Source organism: Vicia villosa, unplaced genomic scaffold (assembly GCF_029867415.1).
Source record: "Vicia villosa cultivar HV-30 ecotype Madison, WI unplaced genomic scaffold, Vvil1.0 ctg.000605F_1_1, whole genome shotgun sequence".
Classification (NCBI taxonomy): Eukaryota; Viridiplantae; Streptophyta; class Magnoliopsida; order Fabales; family Fabaceae; genus Vicia; species Vicia villosa.
The window spans coordinates 569906-585828 of NW_026705277.1; the positions used below are offsets into that span (position 1 = coordinate 569906).

At 35.9% G+C, this 15923-nt stretch overlaps 2 protein-coding genes across 2 annotated transcripts; one reads left to right on the plus strand and one right to left on the minus strand.

Annotated features, from left to right (window-relative positions):
* Positions 1 to 5112: 5112 nt before the first annotated feature.
* LOC131629784 (NAC domain-containing protein 2-like) lies at positions 5113 to 6817 on the plus strand. The gene is made up of 3 exons (XM_058900575.1): positions 5113 to 5443; positions 5531 to 5805; positions 5923 to 6817. The coding sequence occupies exons 1-3, from the start codon at positions 5284 to 5286 to the stop codon at positions 6361 to 6363; spliced, it is 876 nt and encodes a 291-aa protein (XP_058756558.1). The 5' UTR covers positions 5113 to 5283; the 3' UTR covers positions 6364 to 6817.
* Positions 6818 to 7174: 357 nt separating this feature from the next.
* Positions 7175 to 10602, minus strand: LOC131629783 (aspartic proteinase Asp1-like). The gene is made up of 8 exons (XM_058900574.1): positions 10202 to 10602; positions 9585 to 9702; positions 9187 to 9410; positions 8534 to 8758; positions 8298 to 8436; positions 7907 to 8107; positions 7702 to 7774; positions 7175 to 7546 (listed from the first exon to the last, which is right to left on the minus strand). The coding sequence occupies exons 1-8, from the start codon at positions 10399 to 10401 to the stop codon at positions 7437 to 7439; spliced, it is 1290 nt and encodes a 429-aa protein (XP_058756557.1). The 5' UTR covers positions 10402 to 10602; the 3' UTR covers positions 7175 to 7436.
* Positions 10603 to 15923: the final 5321 nt, after the last annotated feature.

Genomic DNA, 15923 nt, shown 5'->3' on the forward strand with positions numbered 1-15923 from the left:
TGCTCACTTTATACCAATGAGAATGGATTACCCGATGGAGAAGCTGGCTCAATTGTATATTGAGAAGATAGTGAGTTTACATGGTATTCCTTCAAGTATCGTGTCAGATAGAGATCCAAGGTTTACATCCAGATTCTGGGAAGGTTTGCAGAAGGCTTTGGGTACTAAGCTGAGATTGAGTTCTGCTTATCATCAATAGACGGATGGACAGACAGAAAGAACTATTCAATCACTAGAAGATTTGTTGCGTGCTTGTGTGTTGGAAAATGGCGGTGCTTGGGATAGTTATCTACCCTTGATCGAATTTACTTACAATAATAGTTTTCACTCGAGTATTGGTATGGCTCCGTTTGAAGCTTTGTATGGTCGGAGGTGTAGAACGCCTTTATGTTGGTACGAATCTGGAGAAAGTGCTGTGATTGGGCCGAAAATTGTTCAGGAGACAACAGAAAGGATTAAGATGATTCAGGAGAAGATGAAGACTTCTCAGAGTCGACAGAAAAGTTATCATGATAAAAGGAGAAGGACACTTGAATTTCAAGAAGGAGATCATGTGTTCTTGAGGGTGACTCCTACAACTGGTGTTGGTAGAGCACTGAAGTCAAGGAAGTTGACTCCACGTTTTATTGGTTCGTTTCAAATTACGGAGAGGGTTGGAGAAGTGGCGTATCGCATTGCGTTGCCACCGACACTTGCGAATCTGCATGATGTATTCCATGTATCGCCGTTGAGGAAATACATTGCTGATCCATCTCATGTGATCCAAGTCGATGATGTACAGGTAAAGGATAATCTGAAAGTTGAAACTTTGCCTATGAGGATTGAAGATTGGAAGGTGAAATAATTGCGTGGCAAGGAGATAGCATTAGTCAGAGTAGCTTGGGGAGGACCAGCCGGTGGAAATGTCACGTGGGAATTGGAGAGCCAGATGAAGGACTCCTACCCGGAACTCTTTGCCTAAGGTATGTTTTCGAGGACGAAAACTTTTCTAGTGGGGGAGAGTTGTAACACCCCATAAAATTCTTTATTTAATTTAATTAATTTTTGGATTAAATATTAGAATTATTTGAGTTGACTGAGAAAAATGGGAATAATGAGACTGATGGGCCAGTGTCGCTTTTAGTAAAGAGGGGGGGTGTATTGGTAGGCCCTATTACTAATTAAAATAGTTTTATTTTATTTTCCACAAATTAGAGGAATTGTGGGAAAGAGGAATAGAACTAAGGAGAAGAGAAGAGTCTGAACGTCAAAAGAGAAGAGGAGCGGAGAAGTGCAACCCGAGGAAGAGCGAAGAATCAACCTTCAGGTAAGGGGGGACTCTTCCGTTTATATTCTATTATGGGATTATAGGTAGTATGATAGAATTTGATCGTGTTATTCGTATCAATTGGGTTGTGCTTAGGTTATAGAAGTGTTAGGTTTTGGGAGGATTGATGCATAATGATTATATTGATCATGTATTGGTGATAATTGGATGGTTGAATGTATTGTAAATGTGTTATAATATGTGTTTGTTTCACTGTATGCAAATCTGGTTGGAATGGGATTGGTTTGGTCATGAATTGGTGAAGGAAGGGCAAAATCGCAGGCTGTTTTCTGCGATTCGGAGTTCTGGAAATCGCCAGTTGGCGCCGCGTCCAGGAGTTGGCGCCGCGAACTGCTTGGCAGAAAGCCAGGAAGTTGTGTTGTGTTGAGTACGCGCCGTGAACCTTTGGTTGCGCCGCGAAGGCGTAGTTCCTATTCGTTCCGCGCCGCGAACCCTTGTTTGCGCCGCGAAGGCGTAGTTCCTATTCGTTCCGCGCCGCGAACTGTGTGTGGCGCCGCGTGCTGTTGGCGATAGGCCGTTTTGAAAAGTTTAAAAATGTGTAACTTTTAAACCGTAAACCGGATTTTGGTGCCGTTTCGAGTACAGTGAAGCTAATCAAATAATTTATATACTCAAATGGTGTTTTGAGTGGTGGCTTGAGTTATTTTTAAAACACCCGATTTTATTTGTTTGTGGTGGGATATGTTTATAGGTACACTAATGAATGTCTTACCTGTATGATGTTGTGGTTATAACTGGTGTTTATTATACATGTATTGTTGGTATGAAATATGTGTTTTATTGATGATTATGACATTGATCGATGTATGTGGGTGATGAGCATGTTATGGTTGATGCATGCATTCATAATCATTATGTGGCTGGTCCTTGACGATGGTGGATCAGTGGTAGCTAATTCCCATTGTGTGGAATTAGTGAGTGGGTGTTACCGTATCCTTGACAATGGTGGGTCGGTGAGTTGGGTTATCCCAGATTTTGGTACCACATGCATGTAGTTGCATTGCATTAGGCTGTTTTGCTATTATAACATGAATGGAAGATTGTCCAATGTTATAATATGTGTTAATTTGGTTGTTTGCTCACTGATTGTACGGTTTGAATCTGATCATAACTGTGATTGGGTGAATGGCATGTGAAATGATATTTTATTATCTATATCTTATAACATTAGTTAAATGTGAATGAGACTCACTCTTACTGTTGTTATTTTTCAGATTGAGGAGTAGCTCTCGTACTTGGTGAGGATTAGCTCGTCAAGTAGTTCGTTAGAGTCAGTTGGGTCCGTGTCATGCTCTGGTCGTGTAACACTGGGGGCGTCGTCTAGAGTTACTTGTTAAACTCTTTTTTATTTTGGATGGATTTTTATGTTGATGTTTTAAGTCTGTGACTTGGCTGTTTGTTATTCAGATGTTAAAGATAATTCCGCTGTGCTAAACATGATGATCTGAATAAATTTGGTTGACGTTCTCTTTTATGGCATGACATGAGTATTATTGTTTAATTATTTGGAAGTTGTAATGCCCTTATTCATGTTTACTCTGATTATTGTTTATTATTTAGGCGGGGTATTAGAAGGGTGTTACAGGAACAAAGTGTACGCCTCAGGTCTAATTATTCGGGGATAAAAAGGATATGCATCCCATTGTCCTTTTTTATCCATATTTGATTTATGAAAATTGTCTTTGAGGAATACAAATTACCGATTAGAACAAAGTGTACACTTTGCGTCTGTTTACTCGAGGATCAAAAGGATGTCTATCCAATTATCCTTTTTAATCCAAATATAATTATGTATTTTCAGGCGGAAGACAAATAATCGGTTGGAACAAAGTGTACACTTTGCATCTGATTAATCGAGGATGAAAAAGATGTGCATTCAATTGTCCTTTCATCCGAGTCTATTGAGAAAATTATTTGAGATAAATTCGAATAATTTTGAAAATGGTATTGGTTTTAATTGTGAAAAATAGTTTGATTTTGTTATTTTTGGCAAAAGACGAATAATCGGTCGGAACAAAGTGTACACTTTGCGTATGATTATTCGAGGATAAAAAAGACTGTACACTCAATTTTCTTATTTATTGAGAAAAGATTTTGAATCCGATTAAATCATAATGCAAAATTACAAAAAGTAATGTAAGAACGCGAATTGAGTTAACATACGCGAATTGAGTTAACGCGTACAAATTGGGTTAACGTACGCAAATCCGCGTAATGCACAAATTGAGTTCACGCGCACGAATTGTGTTAACGTGCGTGAATCCACATAACGCACATATTGTGTCACGAGGTCGCGAATTGTAATGTGAGGGCATGAAAGTTAATGTAACATCGCAAATTGTAACACGAGGGCTCGAAAGTTAACGTAACATCGCAAATTGTAATGCGAGTTAACATAACGTATCGTAACGCACGAAATGTGACATAACGGAAAGCAATACACAAACAATCAGCAATCATAACAAACATGCTAAAGAAAAATGCATAACACCACTGAATTGAAATGCAAATCGACATAACGTAAGCGTAATGAAACATGATGAGACGTAATGCAAAAGCCGTTAACAAAAAACTCATATCTGTATAGCACGCAACGACAACGAAAGCAGAACGTCGCATGTAACTATAGATAAAAAACAACAAGATGCTAACGCAAAGTGTACGTATCATGATCGAATCGAGTCAAAATGCCAACCGACAATAACGTATGTGTTCATAACGTAAGCAATATCCAAGACGTCACGCCACAGCAATACACAGGAACATAGTTGAGACAATGACACGCAAACAAAATACAACGACATTTGTAATACAAAAACTAACAAACAACAATATGAACCACATATCAAAATCAAAAGTTATATCTCATATCTTTTTCAACATAATCAAACTTTCCTCTCAGTACTTTTCTTCTTAGCAAGCCAAAGCAAAACACGTCAAGCATCAAAAACAAGATCGAAGAACGAAAAAAATTTACCCCAAAGAAGTATTCTCCGGTGAAATACTCAGTTTCAACATAGTCGTGTAAAACATAAAGAGTTGAATCTTTAAGAGAGGGAGACGAATACAGACGGTCCGAGACAGAGTCATATGATAAAGAAAATCGCGATTGATGAAGGAGAAGATTCGTTTTAAAATGAGTAACGTTTAAAATTTTTTCACGAAGATTAAAGAATAAAATAATATTATTATAGAACCTTTCATTTTTACTAAATTGATTATATTAATGTAAGTTGAAACAATCCTCAAAGTAAACAAATAAAAAAATGACATAAAAAATTAAACATTTTAAAACAAATTTTATGTGTTAAAACCACATTCATTTCTGTAATGGAGGAAAATATATCTATGACAAATAGAGTTTACTTTTAAAGAATGTCCCCCAACACTTTATTATACTATGCTTAAACATTCACTGCAAGTTGTTACTTCACAAATTTTGAACACGAAGCATAACGGTGATGGGTAGCCCAAGAATAGAACCACATGATTGGTCTGATCGACATGACCATAACTATTCAAGCCGACATTTAAAAAACGACCGTACGGGCTCACAAGAATAACGTAAGCAATGACAGAATCACCAAAAAACGCTGAACAGTCACACGTGCAAACCACCACTCAAACACTGCCACGTAGTGGCTGCGGTCAGCTGAAAATATCACGAACATTATTTATATGTTGAAAATATATAGATACGACCTCCACCTCAGCATACGCACGTGTCTAAATTCACTCATCACTTTCTCTCACGCTGCTATATAATAAAACCCATCCATTGACTCTGTCTCATCGCAACTTTCATTTCACAAAACACAACACACAACAACAACAACAAGAACAACAATAATCATCAACAAGAACAAGAATCATCGTCAACAACAACAACGAGAATCATCAACGAGAACAATCATCAACAACAGAGTCAACGTTTGAAGAAGCCTTCAGATACGCGAATGCAGGGTGAATTAGAGTTACCACCTGGTTTCAGATTTCATCCAACAGATGAAGAATTGGTGAATCATTACTTGTGTAGAAAATGTGCTGGCCACTCAATTTCTGTTTCCGTTGTTAAAGAAGTTGATTTGTATAAATTTGATCCATGGCAGCTACCTGGTACTTCATTTTTTCACTTATCACTTTTTTTTTCTAACTTTCTTTCTAATTGCATATCAATAATTTTTTTTGTTCTTATGTATGCAGAAATGGGTTATCAAAGTGAGAAAGAATGGTACTTTTTCTCTCCGAGGGATCGAAAATACCCGAACGGTTCTCGGCCTAATCGGGCTGCTGGAAGTGGTTACTGGAAGGCTACCGGGGCTGATAAACCGATTGGGAAAGTGAAGCCAATGGGGATAAAAAAGGCACTGGTTTTTTATGCTGGTAAAGCTCCCAAAGGAGTGAAAACTAATTGGATTATGCATGAGTATCGTCTTGCCAACGTTGATAGGTCTGCCGGCAAGAAAAACAATTTGAGGGTATGTTTGGTGTCCAATTAGTTTGATTTTTCAAATTATTGTTGGTGATGTCGAAGTGTTTGTGTTAATGTTTCATAGAAAATTTTATCTGATTTTAGTTTCGTTTTTGATTTGCAGCTTGATGATTGGGTGTTGTGTAGAATTTACAACAAGAAAGGAAAGATTGAGAAATTCAATACAGGCAACACACAAGAGGTTCATAATTACTATCAGCATGAAGAAGAAGAACATGAGAGAAAGCCAGAAATTCAGAAGTTGGTGAATTACCAACTGTACATGGACACATCGGATTCGGTTCCGAAGCTGCACACAGACTCGAGCAGCTCCGGGCACGTGGTTTCACCGGATGTCACGTGTGACAGGGAGGTGCAGAGTGAACCAAAATGGAATGAACTTGGGATACAGCTGGATGACGCGTTTGGTTTTGAGTTCAATTACTTGGATAATAGCCTTTCATTTGAGTATGAGGATGACCCTTTTGGGACCAATGATCAGTTCCAAATCAACCAGCTTTCGCCGTTACAGGATATGTTCATGTACCAACAAAAGCCATTTTGATTCTGTTTTGACAGAAAATGATTCTTTTTGGTAATGGGAGGTTGCCTAATTTAATTTATTTTTTTAGTAGGAAAAGTCATCGTTAATTAATGCAATTACACCTAATTAACTACTGTATGTGGACCACTAAGGATAATTATTCTTATTCTTATAGAGAGATCAGAGAATTGTGATTTTGGCTGACATGGACCATTTGGATTGGATTAGGTTGGACCTAATTTGTGCACAGATAAGGAAAAATTGTATGTAATTAAAAAAAAAAAGCTGTAGGGTTATCTTATCTCCAGTAGGTGTAGATCCAAACCTAATGGTTCATGCATTGGTGTGTCAATGTGTAAGAGCAGGAACTCGTGTAGAAAATTCTTGTATTGTTGCTGGTATGAAAGCATTTTTTCATATATTTGTAATATACTTTTCAATTCAAAGAGATAAAATGCTGCTTTATATTAGACTATTATACGCTTTATTTATGAATCCGGAACAAAAACAATGCTCAAAGAAAAAGACTTGCATTAAAATACTAAGAAGTCAGAACACAAAACAGCTTCCAATGTATTACTACTAATAATAAATTGATGCTGCTCAAAGAATTGTCATATAAATATAAATTGTTTATAGTTGATGATGTTACTCTGTCTAATTAATGTTCACAACTTGAGGTTCCTATAATATACTAAGGAGAATAGTAGACATTGTTGAGGAAAAAAACAGCTGAGATTTAGCAGGCCTAGCACGTGGTTTTATAATTTTATTTTCTAGCAGCTGAGATATTATTGTATGAAATCTATAGATCAATTATAGAATCAACAAATGCATCTGATATTTGTATCAATTCCTCTTTCCAATTAAAATTCTCAAACTTTCCTGATATGCTATACTACTGATCATATTCAGTTGTGATCAGTTGGAATTACACTTTAAACACTAAAACTCAGTGTAGACCTCTATACCATACCAATATACTATTCACATGGATATCTTTATAAGGATATCAACATTTATTTGATACAACCATATACCCTGTTCTATAAAGTAGGGTATAAGTTGCTATATGATGATACAATCTGTTGTAATCAAATGCTGATATCTCGGGATTTTGGAACTCGGTTACAATCTGTTGGTGCCCAGCCAATCAACTGCTTCTCATTGTCAAATACCATCACTTTGTCTAGCATGGACATGTCTGCATAAAAAAGGGCTTTTTAATAATGCATAGTTTCATCAAGAGTTTTGGTGAAAAAGATGAAACTGAAAAAAGTGGACAAAAGCAGTACAATTGATGAAAGCAATTAACAAGAACGAGCATCGAAAGAAAAGAGAAAGTAACACAATTCCTACCTCCGATTAGGTTCAGATCCTCCATTCCTACTTCAGAGCCGTTTAGAATGCCCAAGCAAACATTGCCCATGTTCTGAAAGGACAATTTATCAGCATTCAAAATTCAAAAATGAAAGGAATCAGTTACTTGTGAAGTTATAACGATATAAAAGTTAATCTTAATTCTTGAAGAAATTGATTAGTTGGGACTTGGGACTTGACTCACTGATATAATCAGGTATGCTTCAGGAGGAATTTCAAATTGGGCTTTTGTTCTCCCACAGCCTGGGAAATTGAATGCAATAGGCTTGAAGTATTTTTTGACGTCATATACACTTCTAAAAGGTCTTTTTCCAGACCAACATAGAGGGAGAGTTTGGTCTTCAGGTGCTTCTTGTAGAGGCTTTCCAGCTAATTCTTTTGCCAACTACATGTGAAAATCAAATGAAAGACCCGTGTTAAACAATGTGTCGGTATTTTATCGTATTAGTTAGGAAATAAATAACCTTTATTTTTATTTTGAAAACAATTCAAATATTGACATTGTTGTGGTAATTGCTTATGCATTTTGAAATGCTTGAAATTGGAAGATATAATGAAAATAGCTTTCAACTGACCCAAGAAATTAGTGCTTGATAAGTGTTGGAGTTGAAGTAAGTGTAAGAGCTCCCAGTGTCAAAAACAGCTAAAAGATTTCCACACCCGGTCTTCTTCCCTCCAAAAACGAGTTCAGCTGGCCCTGCCGAGTAATGTTTGCTGAGAAAAATCACAAATTAACAAAAATAAATATTAATATGATTACATAAATGTGGAGAACATAAAATGTAGATCTGACATGTGAAAATCTACTTACTGATCATTCGATGACATTGGAGTCCAAGTCAATCGAGACGAATCATAAACATCTCCAAAGAAGATGTATCCTCCTCCTTGTGCACTCAAACAGTGTCCAACCACATTTCTTATCAAACCCTGACTACTCAACTGTGATACCAAGCTAGATTTTCCCCTGCCAAGGCCAAGCATACCATCTACAGGGTGGTAGGAAGATTCTGGAAAAATCTGATCATATCCACATCTAGAGAAAGTAACCAAAAAGAATTGTATCAGATAACAGGATCCTTACCTCTTAATAAAAAGTTATGTGTATGGTATAATCATCATGCAACATTTGTGTTTTTCTGAAACATTTGCAGAAAGGATATACTTAGATAGAACATACACATAGGGCCTGTTTCGAATGATTTATTTGAATTTATTTACTGACATAAGTTTAGGAGAGTTTATAAAAACAGCGTAAGACATGACATGTCTATAAGGTGTTCTGAACTTATTTACATAAACTCTCTAGGATAGGTTGTGAAAACAACTTTTAGATTATACATAATAAGCACTTATATGATGGCACTTATGTGCTATCCAAACGATAATATAAACTAAGGAAGTGGTTTGAGTTTGAGGTTGTTAAGCATTAAAACTAGCAAATGATGCGAAAGAGTTACTAACCCAAGTCCCATACGAACTTTAAGTTGGACTCCATTTGTAAAGTTGAGAACATAGACATCATTGACTAGTACACCAAGGGATGAGTAATAATCTGCATACTCAACTTCATAGTCACACTGATGCTGGACTTCACAGTCATAGTTCTCCGTCTGATGCACGGATGCACAGAGGGGATGCCTGCACGGGACTAAGTCATTGCTAGGCCGGTAAAGCGGATGGGGCGTCTGAAAAATAAGCAACAATCATGGAAGATTAGTTATTATAGGAGTTTTTAATCAAACAAATTCTACATAAATATATCAATTAAGCTATGTAGTACCGATAATTCAGATTGACATGTCAGTGTCTGTGTCATTGTTTCATTAGTATTTGACAATGAGTAAAGCGAGTGATAGTACCTGAGAGCAACGGGAGCAAGGGGCGTCACATTGAAGCCATGTTAGGTCGCTACCCGTGTCAATATCAAGAAAATATGGCCTTGGTGGATACCCAATGTTGAGAGTCACATTATAAAACCTGTAAATGTAAAAAAGTAAGAATGAATTGTACTAGTGGAACACCTAATCAATTGATAAATACGAGGGACAATAGGACAGACAATAATTTGAGAAAATAATATAACCGAATGTAAACACATGAGTCTGTATCTTGTCAGACATCATACACATCTTCATTACGAAATGTGTGTACTACATAGCTTTGTATGCTTTTATACATAGATTCATCCATTATACATGTTAAATAAAAGCTATAAGTTTGTGTATGAATGAGATGAGACAAAGAAAAACATGCTTTAGGAATGGGAAGAAACCTCAAAAAGATGTTTAATATATTCAAATTCATTGTTTAATCGTCACTCTTTTCGAGGAATAAAAGAACAGAACAAAACATGGAGAGGGGCCTCATAGGAAAAGCCACGAGGAAAGCAACAGCGGAGAAAGAAAGGCATAAAGTGAAACTGAAGGAAAAAAAGCAAAACACAGAATGTAAGAAAAAAAAAGTTCCTTTTACATACCCAACAGGGTAAACATTTCCGTGAACCGGGAACACGACGGATGAGCCAGAACGAAAACGGTTCAAATACGAAGGTGATGATGATGAGGATTGTTGATTTGCAGTTGAAGTTTTGTGTTTACTACTACCAAACCAAGCTAAACAAGTAGATGAACTCAACAAGAGTAGAACAAGACAGAATCCCAATTTCTCTGATTTCATGGTTTCACAATTTGGAGCACGAAAACGGAGTCTATGTTGGGGTGGGTACGTGCGTTATGTGTTTGATGAAATGCATGAAAGAAATATCAAGGGTTTTTAAATGAAGATGTGTGTGTCCGTAAAAGCATTGCTTGGATAATTAGAAGTGGGATTTCTTCTCATGCATGCCTTGTGCGGGGTTCTTATTCTTTCCTTCCTCTCTTATGAACCCTCCTACGCATAAAAATACTTAAAAAATTATTGAAGCCAGACTGGTTAGTACAGTTGGAAATGTTTCTTTTATTTATTATTATGTTGAAAAAGATATATTTTATATTAGTAAAAATTATAAATAAACATTCTTATTTTTTAGGAGTGTTCAAAACCGAAACGGTTCAATAAAAAATTGTAAAATCAAACCGAACCAAATCGAAATTAGAATAAACCGCATTTGGTTCAAATGTGTGGAGTACATTAGGTGCTCCAATTTGTTAGTTTAATTTATGTTTTGTGTGTAGAGGTTAGCAAAAATCAAGCTGAGGCAAGAGTTAACTAGTCTGCTGATGGGATACGAGCTGAAGAAGCTTGGATTATGGAGAGTTAACATTTAAAAGTTGCTAGCTAATAAGGAAAGAATGGAAAGAAGTACTAAGTATTGAGAATCAAGTGTGAGTGTGGATAATAGTCCCACATTGGAAATGTGTGTGGTGACTTGAGCATATATAAGTGGGAGAACCCACTCACCTATCACCTTAAGGTTTTAGGTGGAGAAGTGGTGTCTCTCCCACAAAGGTGTGTTGCTCAAAGAAATGTCCCAAAAATTAACAATGCTCCCGACTCGACCCTCCCCCGATGTTGCGCTAACAAATGGTATAAGAGCCTTTGGTTCGAGAAAAAGGGACCGGCTAAAACTTGTAGTTAAAGAGAATCAACGGATGCACCTGCTGTGGCAGTCTGCACACCTTGTCTCCCATTGTTGTCTGCTAGTACGGAGATTCTTATCCCCTATGCTAAAAAGAGTCTTCTCTCCTCATCCAAGTCTGTGCTGGCTGATGACCATTGGCGCAACAATCTCAAGTCCTACTCCGAGTTCCTCTTAGGTTTATATTTTTTGTTCATTTTCTTGTCTTAAGATGTTTCCTTTGAGAAACATGTTCATAGCTTGTACTTAGCTCACTGTGAGCTAAACCTCTTATAGTTGAGCAATGTGATATTAATATTAAAAGTGTGTTTATGTTATATGATTGTGTGGTTAGTGCTTGCTTTATCATGTGTTTACAATTCCAACACTTATTTCTTTGATTGATCACCTTAGAGATAGGTAACAGCTTGTTGTTGTGAGAGATCCAACAACAAGTGTATTTCATGAATAAAAATGGTTGAAAGAGTAGGATTGAGATATTCACTTGACCTAGATGGCTTAGATATAAGAAACTGCAACCATTAAGGAAAATCAAAACATTTAACAGACGTATATTAGGGTTACAAGTGGAACTTAGAGAATTGGTTTTCGCGCCTTTGTATGCATGTTTCTGATTGAGGTAGAAATACATCACAAGATCCTTCTGGCCTTTCTTGTCACGACATCACTCGTCATTAAACAGTAGCACACTAAAGTATATTAATGGATCAAAGCTCAACTATATTACTCTAACTACTTTTACACCACGTTTTTCTACAATTTACTTTATTTTATATGAAAGCTGGATTCAAAACATCACATATTATTATTTCTCTACTTATGCTTAAAGTGAGATAATAGATTTAATACAAAATCATATATAAGTAGTAACACTCCATGTGGGTACGATACTCTTATTTTTATCACTTGCTATAATAAAAAACATCTATACTTGCATGTGACACCTTTGAGATTCGAACAATTGTGCTCCAAGCAAATTACTATAAAACAACTAGAATGCAATATAACAAAAACTAAAAAAACAAATTAGCCATAAATTAGAAGAAGATTAAGGGTGTATTAACTCATAAAATGTGGGTTAACAAGGGGACATGGGACTATAAATACATCAGTATCGTGATACTTAGGAGGGTAAGACATAGAAAATGCATAAATATAATAGCTTTTTACCTTGCGTGAGATGACTCTCAATACCACAACAACCTTAAAGTCTTTGACATTCCTTATCTACCAGGGATTGTTTTACATTTGTACGTTTAGTGAGTACAAACAAGTATGTGCATATCAAGCATTAATGAACCTAGGTGATTGTGAAATACGAGGTACGATCAACTAAATTTTAAAAGTCTAAATGAATTGACCATTAAGAATTTATAGTATGGTCTGCCTAAACTTAATGCAAACACAATGATATGTACAACCTATTTTAGGGGAAAGTAAAGCAGATTGGCCTTTGCATCAAACATACCTAACAGATTAAATAATGTACTAGAAGTTTGTGTGGTGATATATATGACCCTTTTTGAGTATTATCTCTAGGTGGGATCAATTATTTCACCATTTTTATTGATGAACATACAAGAGTGTTATAGACGTATATCATCAAATTCAAAAGTGAAGCTCTTGAAGTATTCAATAAGTTGAAAACCGTGACTAAGAATAAGAGTGGAAAAGCAATAAAGATTTTGAGGACTGATTTTTAGTGAAGAGTGTACATCAAAGGAATTTGATTCGTTTTGCATTAGTAAAGGCATAAGACAATAAGTTACCTCACCATATACTCCTCGACATAATGGTCTAGCAGAAAAAGAAACAACATCATACTTAACATGATCAAAAGTATGCTAAAGCACAAGAACATGCCTCATATGATATGGGAAGAAGTAGTCAACACACCCCTTATATACTAAACAAATGTTAAACAAGATCATACTTGAAATGACCAAAAGTATGCTAAATCACAAGAAAATGCCTTGTATGTTATGGGGAGAAGCAATCAACACATCCACCTATATACTAAATAAATGCCCCCTTGGGGGTTTTAAGCACATATGTGATCAGAGAAGAAGTAAGTGGGAATTACAAAGTGAAATCATGATATACATATGATATCACTCCTCATGAACCTATAAGTTATACACTCACATGGACAAAAGGGTGCACACCAATAACACATATGTGATTTTCAAGGAATTAGAGACATAGAAGTGACATGACACAACAGAGAAAGAAAGTGATATTAGTCAAGTTTTTGCACAAACTATTAAAAGTGAAGGTTTAGACGAAGAGATTGATGTTGAAGACACCGAAGTTGCAAATGATGGATCAATGGAAACTCAGACACATGTGAGGCAAGAGAGAACAAGGTGAATTCCTATTAGACTTGCGAATTGTGAACTACTATCTAACATTTCAGTCACTAATGAAGGTGAGCTTATAATTTTTTCTTTGCTAACTAATGTTAAGCCAATCGTCCATGATAAGGTAATGAAGAGTAAGGTTCGAAGAAAGGCCATGATGGAGGAACTCAACTTAGTTTAGAAGAATCACACACAAGGGTTGGTTTATTTACCTGAGAGAAACAAAATTATTAATGTGAAATGGATATTCAAGGTGAAGATGAACCCACATGACAGTAGTTAGAGGTTTCCCACATAAGTATATTATTGACTATAATGAGGTATTTGCTCATGTGTCAATACTTAAGACAGTGAGACTAGTTATGGCAATAACTAGTAGCAAAAATAGGTTTCTCTATCAGTTAAATGTAAATTATGAATTCCTAAATGGTCCATTAGAAGAGAACATTTTTGGCACTTAACCACCATGTTTTAAAGTAAAAGGAAATGAGCACAGGGTGCATGAGTTGAACAAAGTCATGTATGGTTTGAAGTAAGCACCTAAAGCCTCAAACGGGAGAATTAATTAATTTTGTATTCAGTTGGGAATTAGAAAGCGCATAATTGAGTATGATGTCTATGTGGAAAATTTTAGCAATTTAAGAATCATGATTATATGCATGCATATGGATGATTTACTCGTCTCTTGCAGCCATTAATTTAAAATTGAGAATTTAAAAGACAAAAATAATGAAGGCTCAGTTTGAGATGAATGACTTAGGTAAGCTCTCATACTTTCTTGACATGAAATCTGTGAAAGTCAAAGAAGATGTGATAATGCATAAGCAAAAGTATGTGAATAAGATGTTAGATATGATTGCAATGACTAATTGAAATAGAATTACAAACTCATATGAAACAAATGCAAAGCTTGGTGAATTCTATGATGAAGATAAGTAGAAGCGTCATTCTACAAGCAAGTTTTTGGATCACTGAAGTATTGATGCAATAGAAGACATAGGCATATGTTATACAATAAGTATAGTCAACAAGTACATGGGTGAGCCTAGAAAATCACACCTAGTGGCTACAAATAGAATATTCAAGTACCTATAAGGAATTATGAGATTTGGCTTGCTATTTCTATCTATTATGAAAGAGAATAAGGTAGTATTGATAGGTTATCCAAATTTTAATGGTGTGATGACTGTTAGGAGTAAATTAGTAGTATTTGCATGTGTCAAATTAGCTACCTTTTGAGCTGAAAGTGAACATATCTTGTGCTTTTTAAGGATTTTACGGTTAGAATTGAACTCTAGAGGTTCGATGCTAATTGTGGAACAATTTGCGTCACTTTGAGTGTTATTTGTGCAGATATTGAAGTTAAGAAGCAAAGACGAAGAAACACACAGGCGTAGAGGCTCTGAAGAAGAGAAATCACAAAGAAGTGGGATAAAGCAAAGGTCGAGCCGCGCCAATCATGGGCGAGACGCGCCTTAACATTCTGACTTGGTCTCGCGCCTCGCCAATCCGTGCCGCGCCGCGGTGGCTGCCTTACAAGGACAAATTGTTATAAATAGAAGCCCTAATCCTCATAAGAGGGAGATCTTTGGTGAACGAAATTGAGAGAGCAATCCTACTCCAGAGCCAACAACAACTTCCGACGGAGAATTCAACATCAATTGAAGACATTCCCTTTATGAAGATGAATCCCTCCATGAAATCTTGTGTGTTCTTCATGGCTATGGAGAGCTAAACCCCATTGTGTTAAGTTTAAGGTAGTAGTTAACCTATGAAGATGCAATTACTTTGATTAATTCCTGTGAACAATTGTTTAAGTTTTATTATCAATGAAAATCCTTGCCTTTATTTTATATCATTGTTGAACTATCAATCGAGAGATAGGGTTTATACTTTTGCCCTAGGTTTTTACATTGACTTGTTGATTAATACTCAGAGATGAGGTTTTGAAGAAGTTTTCATAAATCATCGTTATTCATTCCCTTTATCTTTATAGTTATTCTGAGAGATCGAATATCATAACAGTAGAGGTGGTTCTAGATTGATCATTAGACATAATATCGGTTTTGAGGATGAATGAAGATAATAACTTAGATAATGTTCACATGTGGATTAATTGATTATTGTATATGAATAGGTTGATGAACCCTAGAACTCAACATATTCATTCACCATTGTTATTCAATCTTTAAGCTTTTATTCGTTTAAACCTTATTTTATTAATTGCAATTCGAGATCACATAATCAAACCAATACTTTTC